This window comes from Ascaphus truei, chromosome 4 (assembly GCF_040206685.1).
Source record: "Ascaphus truei isolate aAscTru1 chromosome 4, aAscTru1.hap1, whole genome shotgun sequence".
NCBI lineage: Eukaryota > Metazoa > Chordata > Amphibia > Anura > Ascaphidae > Ascaphus > Ascaphus truei.
Window position 1 is genome coordinate 87213848 of NC_134486.1, and position 17285 is coordinate 87231132.

The following is a 17285-nucleotide window of genomic DNA, read 5'->3' on the forward strand; positions in this document are numbered from 1 at the left end:
CAAACGTCACTATGTGGTATAGGAATATTTTAAACAAATCCAGAATCCATGTAGCATGCAATGACAAATCAATCCAGGTGCACAATGAAGTGTGTAAATGAAGGCAATCTCACACCTATTAAAGTCCCATAAGGTAAGACCAGTAGGGGGGTCTGAGTGTGCTAACAAGGGCAAGTGAAGAAAAATCAACACTTACCCTGTGTGAAAGCACATGCCTCTACCCGGTGGGTCTGAAAGGCTGGAGGGATGTGAGAAGCACACTGGCAACCGAAGGAAGTTCCGTGTAAATAAATAAATAAACTCACGAAGTCAGCTGGATCCCGGTGAGGCGTGCTTCAGTCCAGGTAAGTGCAGCAAAAGTTCAAAGAAGGGACTGATCACAGCAAGTGATGGGGCTGGAGGCAGGTAACCAATAAAAAAGTATTTAATATAACAGCAGACAGATACAGGGTCCTCTGACGCGTTTCTCGCCCGTCAGGTGCTTTATCAAAGAGAGAAAGCGCCTGACGGGCGAGAAACGCGTCAGAGGACCCTGTACCTGTCTGCTGTTATGCTGTTTAATTAAATAAATACTTTTTTATTGGTTACCTGCCTTCAGCCCTATCACTTGCTGTGATCAGTCCCTTCTTTGAACTTTTGCTGTTTTATAGGTTAGTAACTTCCCAAAAAATAATTTTGAGAGAGATAGGAATGTAAATCTGATCCTTAACTTTGCTTTTATTTCTGCTTAGAACGTCTAAGTGTTGATTGAAAATAATTATTTTTTATGGAAGACAATGCAGTCATGTTGTTCTAACTCAATGTTCCAATGTAATAAAGGAAATGTTAGAATCCGTACACAGGGCATAACGATCTTTATTGAAAGGTGACAGTACTAATGAATAGTTTTATTTGTTTAACATTTATAGCATCATCTTTGTTAACCGAAGCTCCTTTACACTATAACTGCAGCTTCTCCTTACCATTCATCTCCTCCAGTGCCAGAGCGGCAAGCAATTCATTATACAATATTTATCTAATGTTAATTGCGGGTACATTTCCATTTGCCCACCAAGCCCATCCTCTTATGAATTCCTAGTTCGCAAAATTTGCCTCCCCTTCTCTAAGCCCTTATTGCTGGCGTCTACCGCCCCCCTATAATCCCTGATTGATATCACAGTTTCTTGGCTCAATTTCCTCGCTGAACGGGAAGTATGAGCTGTTAGTTCTTGGGGATTTCAATCTCAATTGGCTTGACCCTAAAAAATTAAAAAAAAAATAAAGTCATTAAACCTAGCCCAACTAATTTCCCAACCCACACGGACAAACCTAAACTCTCATGACCATTCCTTGCTAGGCTGGATTGTATGCTCTAGTCTCAAAAGAATCCAATCCTCTGGTATCCTATCTGACGTTTTCAGTGACCATGCAATAGTGTACTGTGTAAGGAAAATCAGACCTCCCAAATCAAACCCTAAAGTTCTACTCACTAGAAAATGTAGAAACTTTAACCCACGCCCGTTTCTAGCTGATCTTACCAATTGCCCTTGGTACATAATCAACATGATACCTGACCCCAATTCAGCTCTTAATTATTTTCAAACAGGGTTTTTAAAACTTTGACACCCATGCACAGCTACGCAGAATAAGAGCACAGGGGGCTCACCTTCCGTGGATTACAACCAACCTTATTGCGATTTACAATTTTAGAGATGTCTTGTGGAAAAGAAAAAGTAACTGTCACTACCAAGGATCTTAACTACTGATGTTTGCAGAATACATGCACAAGGCAAACAAGACAAGCAAAAGCCTAATATTACTCTGGCAATCTTCCCCAAAATACATAAAATCCAGCAAACTTCTGGAAGATCATCAACAATATATTCCAGCCTTCTAACCATGAACAACCATCTGAAATCTAAAAGGATAGTACAGGCATACCCCGCATTAACGTACGCAATGGGACCGGAGCATGTATGTAAAGTGAAAATGTACTTAAAGTGAAGCACTACCTTTTTAACACTTAGTGATGCATGTACTGTTCTGCAATCTTCATATACGTGCATAACTGATGTAAATAACGCATGTGTAACAGGCTCTATAGTCTCCCCGCTTGTGCACAGCTTTGGTACAGGTAGGGAGCCGGTATTGCTGTTCAGGACGTGCTGACAGGCGCATGCGCGAGCTGCCATTTGCCTATTGAGCGAGATGTACTTACTCGCGAGTGTACTTAAAGTGAGTGTCCTTAAAACGGGGTATGCCTGTATTACTTTGACAAATCCCACTGACATTGCAAACACATTCAATGAATACTTTGTGGGGTGTGCTACTATTAGCAAAGTGCAACCCAAACTACAAACATGAAGCTCAATCTTGGAGAACCCCTATAGCCAGACCCTCTTACAACAGTGCCCACAATTTCCAATTTGTCCCAGGGTCTGAAGAGATTATTACACATGCGCTCCTCAAATTAAAATGACGTAGCCAATGTGGACCTGACCTACTGCAATCAAAGTTCCTATGACTCTGTGCTCCAACCATTGTCATACCAATTGCTTCCCTAATCAACTCTATTTTGTCTACAGGCCATATAGCCCAAAGACCTGGAAAGCTGCCAGAGTTGTCCGAATAGTCAAAAGTGGGGACAAAAACAGTCTTAAACTATAGGCCAATCTCTCCCAATACTATCCAAAGTCATTGAAAAAAGTGTCCACTCCCAATTAAGAGATTACTATACCAAGACAAATTTCCTTAGCCAACTCCAGTCTGGCTTTCGCCCAAACACTCCACGGTAACTACCCTCCTAAAGGTTTACAATGTGATCCAGTGTGGAATGGATCTGGGACAATTTATTACTGCAGTATGCCTAGATTTTACAAATTCTTTTGATACTGTTGACTCCAGTGCTTTGGAATAGGTGTACACACTTTAAACTGGTTTGACTCGTACATATCCGGTATATCCCAAGATCCGGTATCTATCTCGGGTCTCTTACTCCAACCCCACTGGATGTCACCTGTGGTCTCCCGCATGGCTCTGTCCTAAGGCCCCATCTCTCTTGATTAATGATCTACCTAAAGCTTGTATGAGAGCTTCATTGCACATGTATGCGAATTACACAATCTTATATGCACACAGCCTCTTACTTTAGACATGTACTTCAATCGGATTTTTCGAGACTTGAAAACTGGATTTTCCAAAACAAACTGTTTTTAAACACTGATAAGACTCGTATTTGGGACCAAGGCTACATTTCTAAAGCTACCAATGATGGAGCTAAAGATCAGAACCAACTCTTAACACTGTTCTAGCCCCTGTTACAAGTTTTGAATATCTCGGCATATGGTTTGACTTCCATTTAACATTTGGGTTGCACATTGATACCCTGACATCCAAAACCTATGCCAAACTAGGTGTACTTTTATAGGAACAAATCCTCCCTAATCCTACTGGTCAGAAAGCGCATTGCACAGCTGATGATAATGCCAATAATATACAATGGGGACATAATATGTTGTACAGCACCAAATAACAAATACGAACCGGCTCTTCTTTTCCCCGGCGTCCGCTCCTGCACCAGAGCTCAGTTCACGGAGCGTGTGAACGGCATCAGAACGCCCCTGCAGACGTCCCCATGCAACTCAGGAGATAGCAGCAGCTTTTGCCACAGTTGGACGTGCCTATATTACTCCGCATTGTTGTGAGTAGGATTCCGGTTTTACCCCCAGACCAGACTCTATTTGTAGAACTTTATTCTCTTTTAAAATATTTTTTTTAATAAATTAGCTTAACTGTTTTTCAGCCGTTTTGTTTGTTGTTTGTTTGTAGTGTTTTTTTGCAGTATGTTGTTTGTTTGTCACGTTTTGGAGTGTAAGTTCTGTATTGCCTGTTTGTTTGTTTTTTTGTAGCAGTCTACACTATGATTTTCTTCTGTGTTTAATCTCGCATGTCCTGAGACGCTTCTCTGTGGATCCATCAACCCGATCCGGCTTTGCCAGATTGGACTTCCTAATAAGGTTCCCAATACCATCTATTAGTTCATTTGGACATTTATTGGACAATTCTTGAGGCGGCAGTTTGTATTTGTTACTGTGTTCTAATCTTGTTCGTTCAAGTTTTCCTTACACTATGATTTTTTTTAAATCACTAGAGGTCACATTATTTACTGTTATATAGCGAAAGCACTTCCAGCACTTTTTTTTTTTTTTTAAATATGGTACAGCACCCCACACTCACTTTGACAAACTAGACACCCTCTAGAACTCAATATGCCGCTTTGTCCTACAATGTAACTACGACACACATCACTGCAAAATGCTCAAAGAACTAGATTGGCTTTCAATTCAGTCTAGGCGCAAAGTTCATTTTTCTTGTCTTGCCTTCAAATACTTTCTGGGCAAGGTACCTGCCTATCTGAACTAGCTCCTCACCCCTAACACATTCAGCACTTATTGCCTGAGATCCGACTCCAAAAGGCTGTTCACGGTCCCAAGGCTCAACAAAGTATCCATCCGCTCCTTTTACTGTGCACCTCAAAACGGGAACATTCACCATGATAAAGAGCTAACGCTTGAAACACGTAGTTGTGGGCATTATTGCCTGTGTATGCTGTTTGGATCCATGTTGACAATAAATTAGTTTCTTTTTTCCACATGGGAACGCTCTCCTTTTTTGATCATTTGTTCACATATTTGTGAAGTAGTGCTTGGTCTTTTGGCTACTTTTGTACCTGAGACTCTCAAAGCCGCCACCGGTCTAAGTTCTTTAAAAACTAAAGATATCTCACATTTTTATCTGGTCTGTAGCTGTTACATACGCCTATAAAATATATTTTCTGTTCATGCAATGTGTTTAAATATAATGTATAACCCTGTTCATTTAATGTAACCATGTATTGTCATTATAACTCTGTGCCCAGGACATACTTGAAAACGAGAGCTAACTCTCAACGTAATACTTCTGGTAAAAACATTTTGTAAATAAATAAGATAAGGCGTTCCTTTTGCACAACAGACTTCCAGCAGGGAAGTCTTGATGGCGTTCTCTTCCCCTCCTTCCAGCTTTCTCTTCCCCTCCTTGCAGCTTTCTCTTCCCCTCCTTGCAGCTTTAACTGTGTCGGCTCTCTACTCTCCCACAAAACATTCCCACCAGGAGATCTCAAAGAGGAAACAAGCAAGGAAAAAAGTGCACATGGTATTAAAAATAGTCTCCTGATCATAAAAGGTTACACCTGTAACTTAGAAAGTATCGGAGAACATCAAGATGAAATGCCATAGAGTCCCGAGCCACACGCAATGGATTTAGATTATTCAGTCGTGTGAACGCAGGTTATAATCGGAGTCACGTATACTATCTATCCCTTAAATGTCCTTGTTTATTTATAAGATTGACTGATTGCTAAAGGGGGGGCGTTAGCCATTTAAAAAAACACATTGTCAAAACAGCCACTAAGGTTGTGCATACAGTATACACAATAGAAACAAGCGAGAAAAAATATTTTTGCCACCCGGAATGCTTTTTTTGTTGCTTGTTTACTCTTTTGTTGGTGATTACCTGTAGTTTTGAGGACTGAAACAGACAAACAGTTTTTTGTTTTGCCAATTTTTTCGTAATTATGAAGCCATCATTGGTCAAAAAGACAAACCTAAGTTGCTGATATAGGAGAAAGAATGAAGCTGCGCTTGTACTTCCCGAATGTGTGTAGATAAATTCAAGCGACTTAGGCTGGGGCCATGGTGCCCTAGACCGTGCGGAGGCGTCCGTACGCTGAGCGATCAGATTGCCTTAAGGCAGTGATCGCGTCCATGCGAGCGGAAGCAGGCGTGTGTTGCGCATGAGATCAGTTGAAACTGATTTCTTGGCGCAACAGGCCGGTCGTGTGTGGTTCACCCAATGAGGGCGAAATGCCTCCCGCGGCACAGCGCATCTCCACTGGCCACAAAATGCACCCACTTCACTCGGGTGACGTCCCGACTGTGCACGCCTCCGCACGTGCGAAGGCACCATGGCCCCAGCCTTAGACACCTTGCTGCTGTGTAGGAGCCCTCCAAGCTCCTCAAGGTTTTACCAAAAGGCAGTCTCCGGAAACATGAAAAGGGAACCCAAAGTGCACTGAAAGTAAGAATAGGGTATTATTGGCAATGATGAAAAGTATGTAGACAAAATATAGCAATGAGTGGTGAGCAAGTCAATTCTTCCTACTCAATGGGCCAGCTAGATGTCCAGGACAGTGCGACACCTCGGCATCCCGCACCCTGGGACAGATCTAGTGCTGTCAGTGCAGTAAATCCAGAACTTCCTGATTACATCAGCGATGGAGACTCCGATGTCGTAGGTTCTGACATGTCTGAACACGCTTCATAGGACACTGGGAAAAATCAGCTGTGGTGTAACATAACCACTACGTGTTTCGTTGTGTGTGTGTGTGTGTGTGTGTGTGTGTGTGTGTGTGTACACAAGGGATGGGGGCGAGGGTTGGGGTTTCCCAGAATGTCACAATTGAATTGTGGGGTTCCCTAATCAAGAAAAGGTTGAAAACCACTGGTCTAGACGATGTCAGTACAAGTTTGGCACAAGTGTTTGCACTTCACAATAGCCTCTCTCTTGTCTATATAAAACCTATAATTTGGTACCTCTGTATGTTAATTAACAATCCCACCTAGGATCACAGTAAATGAATGTGCTGTCTAATGGGTTGAATGAAGTGGTTCACACACATTATCAAATAAAATCAATGTATTATAAATAAACAGATTTTTTTGGAGGCGTCGATGGCCATAAACAAATGAGTACGCTCCTGTCCATTGCTAAGCGGAATAGGTAAAAATGAACACTTTCTCATCCATATAAGGCACCTACTCCATTCCCTAGCATATTGTTGTCCTGTCCCTGCTGAGTAGTGTGAATGTGGCGCTTGCCTGTTGCGCATCTGTACCATGGGCCGGGCGGTTCTGGTGCATCTTGGGAGCCCATGGAAGTTGATCTGGAGTGATTGGCATCCATAAATCAAGGGGCAAGACTCGGGTCTAGCTGTACCATTTGGTAGGTTCAGGGTCCTTGGCGTGAAGGTGGCATGGCCTGCCAGTGTGTTTGGGCTGTGCCTATTGGCTGAGGATACCAGCATCGCTCCTACGCAGTCACAAAATTTAATCTCTACCCAGTAGAGGCTGAGGCTCTGCATGCATAGGATATGGAACAGCACTTGGATGCAGACGTTTTCCTTATTCCTGTAACCTCTGTGGTAAGCCCCATGTATGTATTTTGGATGTACAGTATTTTAATTACAGTTCAGCTGTCACTATGTCTGATACACTTTCTGTTAAAACTCCTCAAAATAACTTAAGCATATAACAAGGCTGCTAGGAAGTCTTAAAATTTGGTGTGTAGGGCCTGGCACAAGAAAATACCTGATGGCAGTAAAGACAAATGTTGTGCTACATGGTGATTAAGAAGCCTCAGCTTCCAGAGCAGATAGCAGAAATGATTTAAAAAAAAAATTAAACCTGTTTTAGAAAAGTGTCTGCTAACTAAAGGAGCGATGAATGTCCTGAAGGCATAGAAATTATCATGCTCTAAAACCAGCTTTGATTTCATGGATTACTCTCCTGGGGAATCAGAATGTGACTTTTAGCTCAGATCAAGAATGATATCTTATGAAGCATCAAGAGCAATTGTAGATAGAAGCTTCTTTTAATATTGCAGGTAGAAGATTGGATTTAATCTCTCAAATCAGTAATAACAATCCAGAATCCAGAGTCAATCTGTCACCTGTAGGACACAAAAAAAACAATGTTTATTCAATGTCCGTAAAGTCATTAAAGATATGTGGGCACAGCCGCGGATAAAACATTCAACATCTAGGCACGTCACAAAAATGTATCCTTTCCAGTCTCAAGGTGTGGTCTTTTGGGAGTCAGCACCAGAGGGGCATAGTCCAATATCATGGCTAACAAGATTTACTAATCTACCTTTATGGGAAGGATCCCTTTCACAGATCCATTAAATCTCAAAATTGAGAGTATTCTAAAAATGATATAGCTGATGGCAGGAGCAACAAACAATCTTGCTATTTCTTTAGCCTCAGTGGCTTCAGCTCTTATGGTATGGCTGGCTAATGTAGAAGAAGTCTACACTACTGAAAGCACATCTCAACGCTATTAAGCCTGGAGAATTCATGATCTCTATCGATATCAAGGATGCATACTTGCACATACCTATAACAACATTGCATCACAAATTCATCAGGTTCTCTGCGCTTTGCCCTCCTTTCCAATATACCAAGAATGTTCACCGAGAATCTGGTTGTGATTTTGGCAAAATTAAGAAGAAGTAAAACAATAGCACTGTAGCCCTATTTGGGCGACATTCTCATCAAAGCAAGTTTACAACAAAAATTCAGGAATATGTCAAGATGGTAGTTCACAAGTTTCAAAAGCCCAGATGGCTCATAAAATGGCAGACGAGCTATCTTGTTTCCTCTCAAACGCATCATTTCCTGTTGGATAATTAACTATAAAGGAAAGGGGGGGGGGGTGGATTGGGCGCTTCTTAGACAATGTAAATAAGTGACAAAGTGTTATAAATATAGCAACAGTGCAAAAAACTACAAATGTGGATTAAGTGACTAACCTTCACCAACCCTTGGTGAAATAAGGTAATAAAAAACACAACATGAAGTGTAGCAGCTCAACACCCTCAAAAAAGGACTGGTCTGTGTCCCAATGGTTGGCAATTTATTTTCTTCTGTGTGAGGAGGAGCGCTGGTGGAATCTGGTGGTATATGAAATATAAAATAATAATAGTGCAGATAGTAATTGCTAGTGATAAATCAGTCTGTAAGCTCTGATAATGTTGCTCTCACAAGGATCCTAATGTATGAGACTTGTCAGAGACTCTTCTCTCTCTGACTGGAGCCCTTTAAGGGATCGATATCCCAGGAAATCCCTCTGTGGATGGGAATAATGTGGATCGTAGAAAAGAGAAAAAAGCCACAATAGTGTGTATTGTACGAACAAATGTATTCAAACAAGATGTATAAGAGTAATCTCACTCACATTTCAAAAGAACAAACGTGTGGGAGAGAACCGCCGACAGGGTGGAATACTTTGTCTCCTTAGGCTTCCACTCGACTCGATCGCGTCTCATTCTACTTCCGTATACGTCACTACTGGATGTCGTCACAGGTAAGGGCGGAAGAGGTAAGGGCGGAGGAGCATCTTGCCTTTGGATTCAGCTAGAAATTGGCTTAGAAATTGAAAGGGATGTACTAGAATCAAAGGGTCTATCACATAAATCGGTTCATATGTTGCTAAAGGTATAAAGGCCTCAACGTTTACAGTTTACTACAAAGTTTATACAAAAGTTTGTAATTTGACATAAATCTAAACACAAAGAATAAACTAAGGTGTCCATTGCCAACATTCTGGGATTACTGATAAACTCTGTGAAAGTTATTTTAACACACATTCCCAGCTAGCTCAAACTCCTACACCCACCACATCATGAATATATATTTGTCAAAAAAGAGTGCTACTGAACGGGGCAAATGTAAACAACAAAAGACAGGGGTGCCCAATGCTACATCCAATTGACAAAACATATGGTAATAAGTATAAAGTTTAAATACATCAATAATAATAATAATTACTTGGTTATTTAGTTAAACCCTTTGGCCAAAGCGTCGTAAGCCTGCATACCAAACGTCAAGGTATAACCAAAAATGCAGGTCCTACACTACACTCTGAACCCTTCCCTTTACCTCTGTATGAGGGGAAAGAACCATAGTACAGTAGATCATGTTCTTGCAGCAAAGTGAAACCGAGTAATTATTATTATTATTATTATTGAAGTATTTAAACTTTATACTTATTGCCATATATGTTTTGTCAATTGGATGTAGCATTGGGCACTCCTGTCTTTTGTTGTATACATTTGCCACGCTCAGTAACACTCTTTTTTGACATAAATATATATTAATGATGTAGTGGGTGTACGAGTTTGAGCTAGCTGGGAATGTGTGTTAATCAATTTCTGACTGGTTGTATGGAGGTAGGTGGCACCTCCCCTCAGAGCTCACTCCGCCTCACCTTTTTAACTTGGGAGGTCTTTTCACTTTGTTGCAAGAATAGGACCTACTATGGTTCTTTCCCATCATACAGAAGTAAATGGAAGGGTTCACAGTGTAGTATAGGACCTGCATTTTTGGTTATACCTTGACGTTTGGTAGTGAAGCCAAGATGGTGATCCCGCCAAAACAGTGGGACCGTGTGGGTTGCGAGAAGCAAGCAATCCTTTTCTGCAAAAAGTTCTGAAAAGTTGCAACCTGTTTGGCGGCAATGTGTAGCCACACCCTCATTGTGACTGACTCACTCGGAGCCTGGTCACTTCTTGGTTCATCCCACCCCAACTTCGTTTTCCACCTAGGGGAAGAGTCATGCCTTGTGACCAATCAGGACTTTGTCTCAACCTATGGGAGGAGTTTGCCACACCCTGTGTAGCTTCACTTCTGCAGAGCTAAGGACAAGTGAAGAGCTGCCTGCTAGTCTTCTGCTTTTCCACCGTGCTTATTCTATGTACCTCATCATGTCCGAGTTGGATATCACGAACTATTCCCTACCAAGAGGCTTTCTGGTGGCTACAGATGGCCGTCATGTCGGATGCGGAACCTCCTTTGTTGCCTACCGGAGAAATTGCCGGGCGGTGCTCATCTACATCTGCTCCACTACAGACCCCAACCCGGGAAAGAAGCCGGCGTGAATCATCTAATAAAATCCCTGTACTGTCCCCTAGAGGTCATGGCTGACCTACCGGTACAAATCATGGACAGGTCATGGACATTACTGGGCCCAACTCAACTGCCCCAGTTGTCCCTGGCCCATCACCAGCCTCTGTCCCTAGCCCAACACCATCTGCTAGAAGTAAAGGGAAGGCCAACCCTGAACGACACAAACGGGATCTTCCTGGGCCCAGACTCTTGATCCCTAACCCCAGTATCTCTGCCCCTGATGCTGCTACCTTTGTACTTACTAATCGGTGGTTTGGGGCACAAGTCCCAATAACAGTGCTCAATCCAATTCAGACTTGTTAACACTTGAGTAGCTTAAATCCTCATATCATGGTAACAGGAAGCAAATAAGGCCAAGAGATAGAGTATTGGACTCAGTGCTGTTAAGTGCAGCAATGACACTATGTGATATGATAGTCCACGTGTTGGAGTGAATGAAGGGTTAACATACCGTCAATGTATATGACTCCGCCATACAGGACCTCTATGCTGCAGCACTGTTCCTGGTCATCAAGTCCCCATGTGAAGGAGAAATACAATACTCACAGGTAGTCGCTTCCTTTGCTGCGTGCAGCACGCTCAGTGTTCATGTAGAAGAGAAATCCTAGGATTACAGCGGTGCACAGCCAAGTAGAGGAGGGGACCAGCAAGGTGTGGGTTAAAAATATATATTTATTGGTAAAGCATAGTATAGGGGACACACACTCTGATGCGTTTCGGACAGGGATTGTCCTTTATCAAAGAGCTGATTCGCGTCATTCGCCCCCACAGTCTTATAGAGCATTCCCCGCCCACCTACGTCATCGCGCTGCGTGATTTTGGCGCAAAAATCGCCGAAGTATAACCTCATTGGTTGCAGCTCTCAGCGAATGGGACAGCTTGCTGCCGTAGGTGTGTATCAAGGGGAGGGGAATGACGCGCTTCTCTCACCAGCACGCAGACCCCTCCGCTGATGCACATAGCAACGCTGCTTAGTGATATTCCCAAACAATAACAATGAACCTCCTATCAGGGTATATGGTAGGTTTCTATGCGTTTCTATGCGAGGTAGCGAATCGGCGGGAGGGGGGGGGGACAATGCAAAAAGACTTGTGGGGAGGAATCAAAAAGAATAAAATTAGCATGGTAGAACATACTAAACTAAAAACATAGTAACATTATCATGACATTAAAAACGATTTTACAATATTTTGCGAATCTAAAACTGAAATGGAGGTGATATATTCAGGTTAGGAACAATATATAATCATATCAATATATCCATTTAACCATATGATATTGATATTCATGAAATCAATATGGCAATTGTCATAATACATTTGTGCCTGTGTATTGTGTAAAGAAACATGTATTACTCTTATGTATAAATATAACACAATGCACTATATGGGGAAACTAATATTAACCCCATATATCTTTGAATCCTTGATTCAACAAATTGTATCAGATGAGCGGACAAAAAACAGGCATCAAATGCAAGCTAATCATATAAAACATATAGAGATCATAGTGGACAATTGGGTCTATTCGAACAGTGGTGTATGCAATAGATATTAATTCAAATTGTTGCACTAAAGCTTATAGATCTATATGGACCCAGATGCTAGTTTTAATGAGCAAAGAGCAAGTCAACAGAGGTGTTATACACCAAATGAATCTAAATAATGGAACCGGTGTTTATATGCTCAGTTTAGGAAGTGTTTAAGCTCCCAATCTTGATTCATGCCCCTGGGTGCCAATGTCCCAAGGGCATAAATCCAGAACATCTCCCTACGGTTCAATGATGCCTCCCTGTGTCCTCCCCTAGGGTGTATAGAGATGTTTTCTATGGCGCTATATGTGAGTACACATACAAAAATAGACATAAACCTGGCGCATGTGATATGAATGTGAAGTGATATTAAAGTCCAAAGTTAAAGGATATACAGACTGTAAGTCCCAATTAAAGATCAAAGCCAGTACTTACAGTATTCCATTTTAGATTTAATATCACAAAAGGCATATACAGTAGTGCTTGCTAGTTGCTACAACAAAAAGATTACAAAATTACATACAGTACATAGTATCACACAGTTTATAAAATAAAAAGGTGTAAAACAGAAAACCTATACATTACCAGGGACGGTCTGGTAATAGGTCCTTTAAGTGGTAATGAAAAGAAAATATGAGATCCACGCACACAATATAACTTTTTAATGTGTATTATTTCATATAACGTTTTTCTCCAAATGGTGCTCAAAGCGCGTCACAATTACAGTACAGTGTGTGGTAATCAGCATTGTACATATGATTTCTAGACACAGTTCCTGCCCAGATGAGCTTGTAATCTATGTTTTTGGTGTCTGAGGCACAGGGAGATAAAGGGACTTGCCCAAGGTCACAAGGAACGGACCCAGGGAATATGCTTTCCTTGGTGGATTTTCCTTGTAGAGTTCAAATACACATCCTTATACCCTATAACTGTTTGCTGTGTGAGAGAATCCAGATCCCCGGCAGGTTTGTCCTGTCACCCATTTGTCACTTTCTTTTGACTGAATTAGAATGATTTCATTTTATATTTACTCAGAGAGTAAAAAATACTCAATAACTCTCTCCCCTTAATCACCAGATTAATCGCATGAGTCCTAACACTCATAGGAAACTAACAAACGCATAAGTACCACAGTTGGTAGTGCCCAATATATTCTTAAGAGTGAAATGACATATCTGATATTTCTTGTGGAACATCTTCTTCTCACATTGTACATTAAAACGATTGTGTTTATTTGCAGTTTATAGATTTATACCTGACATCACTGAGAATTGTACCAGACATGCATTATCTTAATTATTGTTACTCTGTAATGATACAGAATTGAGAGCCCTTTCCATCATCCTTGGTCAGGAATGCATATGATATTTTTTTTAAGTTGGGCTATTCCGATAACCAGAACATCTTTGGATACCTGAAAAGCATCACTGTCATTTTAACACAAAGAAATGGCTATAGTTGGTTCTTGCACAAACAGAATTCATTTAGAGGGAGTGGCTCAGTGAGTAAAGACACTGACTGGCAATGAGTTTGCAGATGGAAAGCCTGGTTCAATTCCCAGTGTCAGCTCCTTGTGACCTTGGGCAAGTCACTTTATCTACCTGTGCCTCAGGCACCAAAAACATAGATTGTAAGCTCCACCTGTAAAATGTCTCTGTAAAACTAGCAGCGCTATACAAGAACATGCTATTATTATTATTATTATTCATTGTTTGATTGTCACTTAAAGCAGCAGCTTTTTTGTGTGTGATTGTTTCCTTTACATAGCTTTGATACTGGCACTCCATAAAGAGGTATGTATCTCAGGTGCAGGGGGTCCCCGGAGCTTAAATGAATGAGGTTCAGCTCTGGATACCCCCTGTTTCAATTGTATGTATATAAAAAAAATAACTGTCTGCTTGGATTGCTGCATTGCCAGAGGAAAATAATTATTTTAGTAACAAGGGTAACCGTTTGGTTACCATACTGCACACAAACTTTAACTCTTCCAAGGCTTAATCATACAGGGGTGTTCTCCTAGTGAAAGCAATCTAGATTTCATGATTGCTGGCAGTTTTTATGGTGCCACAAGAAATATGGCTTTCTTAAATAGACATGAAAAGTTATTTGGCACATCATATGAATACATGGGAATGAACACAATAATAAATGACTAACATTGTTATTTTATTAGGCCTGTTTAATTGTACATTATGTTTAGATGTTACAAAAGCCTTGGAATCCAGGATTTGCCAACCAAAGCAATTCAATGAAACCAAAACCCGCTTACAAGCCCTTTAATAACGCAACTCTTTAGCATCAGTAGTAGCAATAGAACCAATGCACACACTGTCAGACCCGCAATGACACTATAGCTCCACAGTCTCATCTGCCACCAGGCACCTTATTTTCAAAACTGTCATTCTGCTTCTTTGTTGCTGACATTTGGAATTTTGTAAGGTTGCAGTTGCATAGATTTCTAATAATAAGCAAATGTATATAGTCTCAGATAGGTGAGAACGTAGTAGGAGCACTCAAAAAGTGTGAACGGCTACTTAAAATGCTTATAAAAACTACAGTAAGGGTGACATCTGTGCTTGATTTGATTGCATTGTGACAAATATATATATATATATATATATATATATATATATATTATATATATATATACATACACATGTTAAAAATGGTTTTGAAGCAAAAAGTGTCACTGTGTGCTCATTTGTATGTCATTTCCCAGAATCCCTTGCTGCAGTGGAAGTGCTGTGTGCTGGGTGATAATGGTGAAAGGCGGGGTTGCAGACCTGTCTAAGACATACAAATGAGCATACAGTAATATTTCCATTTGCTATATATATATATCTTTATCACCCTTGTTTCTTCTTCATTTGTATTAGTGTCTTTTTAGCAAGAGCGGGTTATTCTTCCTGATCCAAAAACGTGTCAACTTCTGAAGTTATTTGATATCTTTGTCTTGTTTCGGTGGCCCTTTGTCCTCTGCCTGAGAGCCTGGCTGGCTATTTGCTTCGATATTAGTCTGCAAAAGACAACAACAAGATTGAACACTGGGATTTTAGAATATCACACGCTCAGGCAAACCGTAGATCTTGCTTCTCCTAAAACATCCAAAGTGTTTCTAGTACTCTAGAGAGGCAAACGATTTCAATACAATAAAGGTTTGCTAAGTGCAAAGTGTCTTACTTTTTGTATGTAATTGTTAAGGATCAGAATATTAACTAACTGAGGGATTACACAAATGGGACTTATTGTATGTCCACCAAAGCGTCTGCTTGGGACATTTTTGGCCTAATATCCCCACTGACCTTATGACTCATTCAAATGACTAGGCCACCAGGTGTCTTCTGGCAGCAGAAGATGTCTTATGACATATTGTAGCTCTGCTTAGTAAATATGGGCCCCTTTTAGAGGATGTTGGGGACACAGGCAAATAAAAAATAACCAATATACACACCAAATATGACAACATAACACCCTTTACTGCCCAGGGGTAAGCACAACACATTGCTATGCATTGCCGGCCCCTGTGGCAGAGAAGAGGTATATATACTGATGCCATCACATGCATGTCCTTATTTAACCCCTTCGCTGTGTGTTGCTGGCCTCTGTTTAAACGTTTAGCTTCTTTCTTGACTTTCTTGGGTAGTTATTATCCAGCCTGGCTTATTTGGGGATGCACACAGATCACTTAACATAGCCGTCCCCTCCCAAATCCAACCCAGGGCAAAGTAAATACAATAATAGACATTTCTTCCCCAACCAACCCCCATTTTTTCCTTTTTCTAAACTTCCTCACAACTTGGTTTATCAGGATGGGGATAAAAGCCCAAAGATAGTTTAAATAGGGCAGCACTATCTCCTGCTTACAATGACATTCTCCTGCACACAGAGCTTTTCCTCTATTGTTCAGAGTCTATATTCAGGTGAAACACTTTACCGTTTCAGAGTCTTCACTCTCATAGGACTCCCAGGTCTCCACAAACTCTTCTACAGTCTCTTCAACCACTTCAGGAGTTCCTTCGGTTACTGTTGTAGTCTCCACTGCAGGAGTTTCTTCTTTTATTACTGTTGTAGTCTCCACTGCAGGCGTTTCTTTTTTTATTACTGTTGTAGTCTCCACTGCAGGCGTTTCTTTTTTTATTAATGTTGTAGTCTCCACTTCAGAAGTTTCTTCTTCTGTTACTGTTACAGTCTCCACTTCAGAAGTTTCTTCTTCTGTTACTGTTACAGTCTCCACTTCAGGAGTTTCTTCTTCTGTTACTGTTACAGTCTCCACTGCAGGAGTTTCTTCTTCTGTTACTGTTATAGTCTCCACTTCAGGAGTTTCTTCTTCTGTTACAGTTACAGTCTCCACTTCAGGAGTTTCTTCTTCTGTTACTGTTATAGTCTCCACTTCAGGAGTTTCTTCTTCTGTTACTGTTATAGTCTCCACTTCAGGAGTTTCTTCTTCTGTTACTGTTATAGTCTCCACGTCAGAGTAGGTGCCTGTTGCAATGTCACCAGGTCCAGCCATGTGGGTACCTCTGCAAAAAAGAGTTTACATACAGTAGATGACTTTGATCTGAATGATTTAATCAACACATAACACCTCATTCACTGTCTAGTTGTTTAACAGGTTAGCACGAATTAAGATTAGTATACATTTGAAGCTACTTAGAGCCTAATATACAAATCAACCACGAAGGCTTCAAAAATGCCAATTAGCAGGGATCAAGCCTGAGTTGTAAATCCCTTTTTCGTAACATTTACCATGGCAACCCTTCTTAAAAGTGCCTGTAAAATGATACGCAGAAATATTTCCCCAAATGGAAAACTATTGGCAAATTTCACATTGAAGCGCGTGACTGCTATGAGACTGTAAAAGTGTGGGCAATTTGTGCTGAAAAATATTTTTGGACAAACGCAGCCACAAGTCAAAATAATACCGAGACATAGGAATGACATAAGAGTCCCAACAGCTATGTTAGTCCACTTCAGTCAAACATGTTCTCTACA

The 17285-nt window shown here is 40.9% G+C and overlaps 1 protein-coding gene across 1 annotated transcript in view; it reads right to left on the reverse strand.

Moving 5' to 3' along the window:
- Positions 1 to 15139: 15139 nt before the first annotated feature.
- Positions 15140 to 17285, reverse strand: part of LOC142492267 (cadherin-23-like) — a 190680-nt gene continuing 188534 nt past the window's right edge. Inside the window, exons 69-70 of the mRNA XM_075594937.1 lie at positions 16228 to 16813; positions 15140 to 15309 (exon numbers count right to left, since the gene is read on the reverse strand). Of these exons, the coding sequence (XP_075451052.1) occupies positions 15229 to 15309; positions 16228 to 16813 (667 nt within the window). The 3' untranslated portion in view covers positions 15140 to 15228. The remainder of the gene's footprint in view (positions 15310 to 16227; positions 16814 to 17285) is intronic.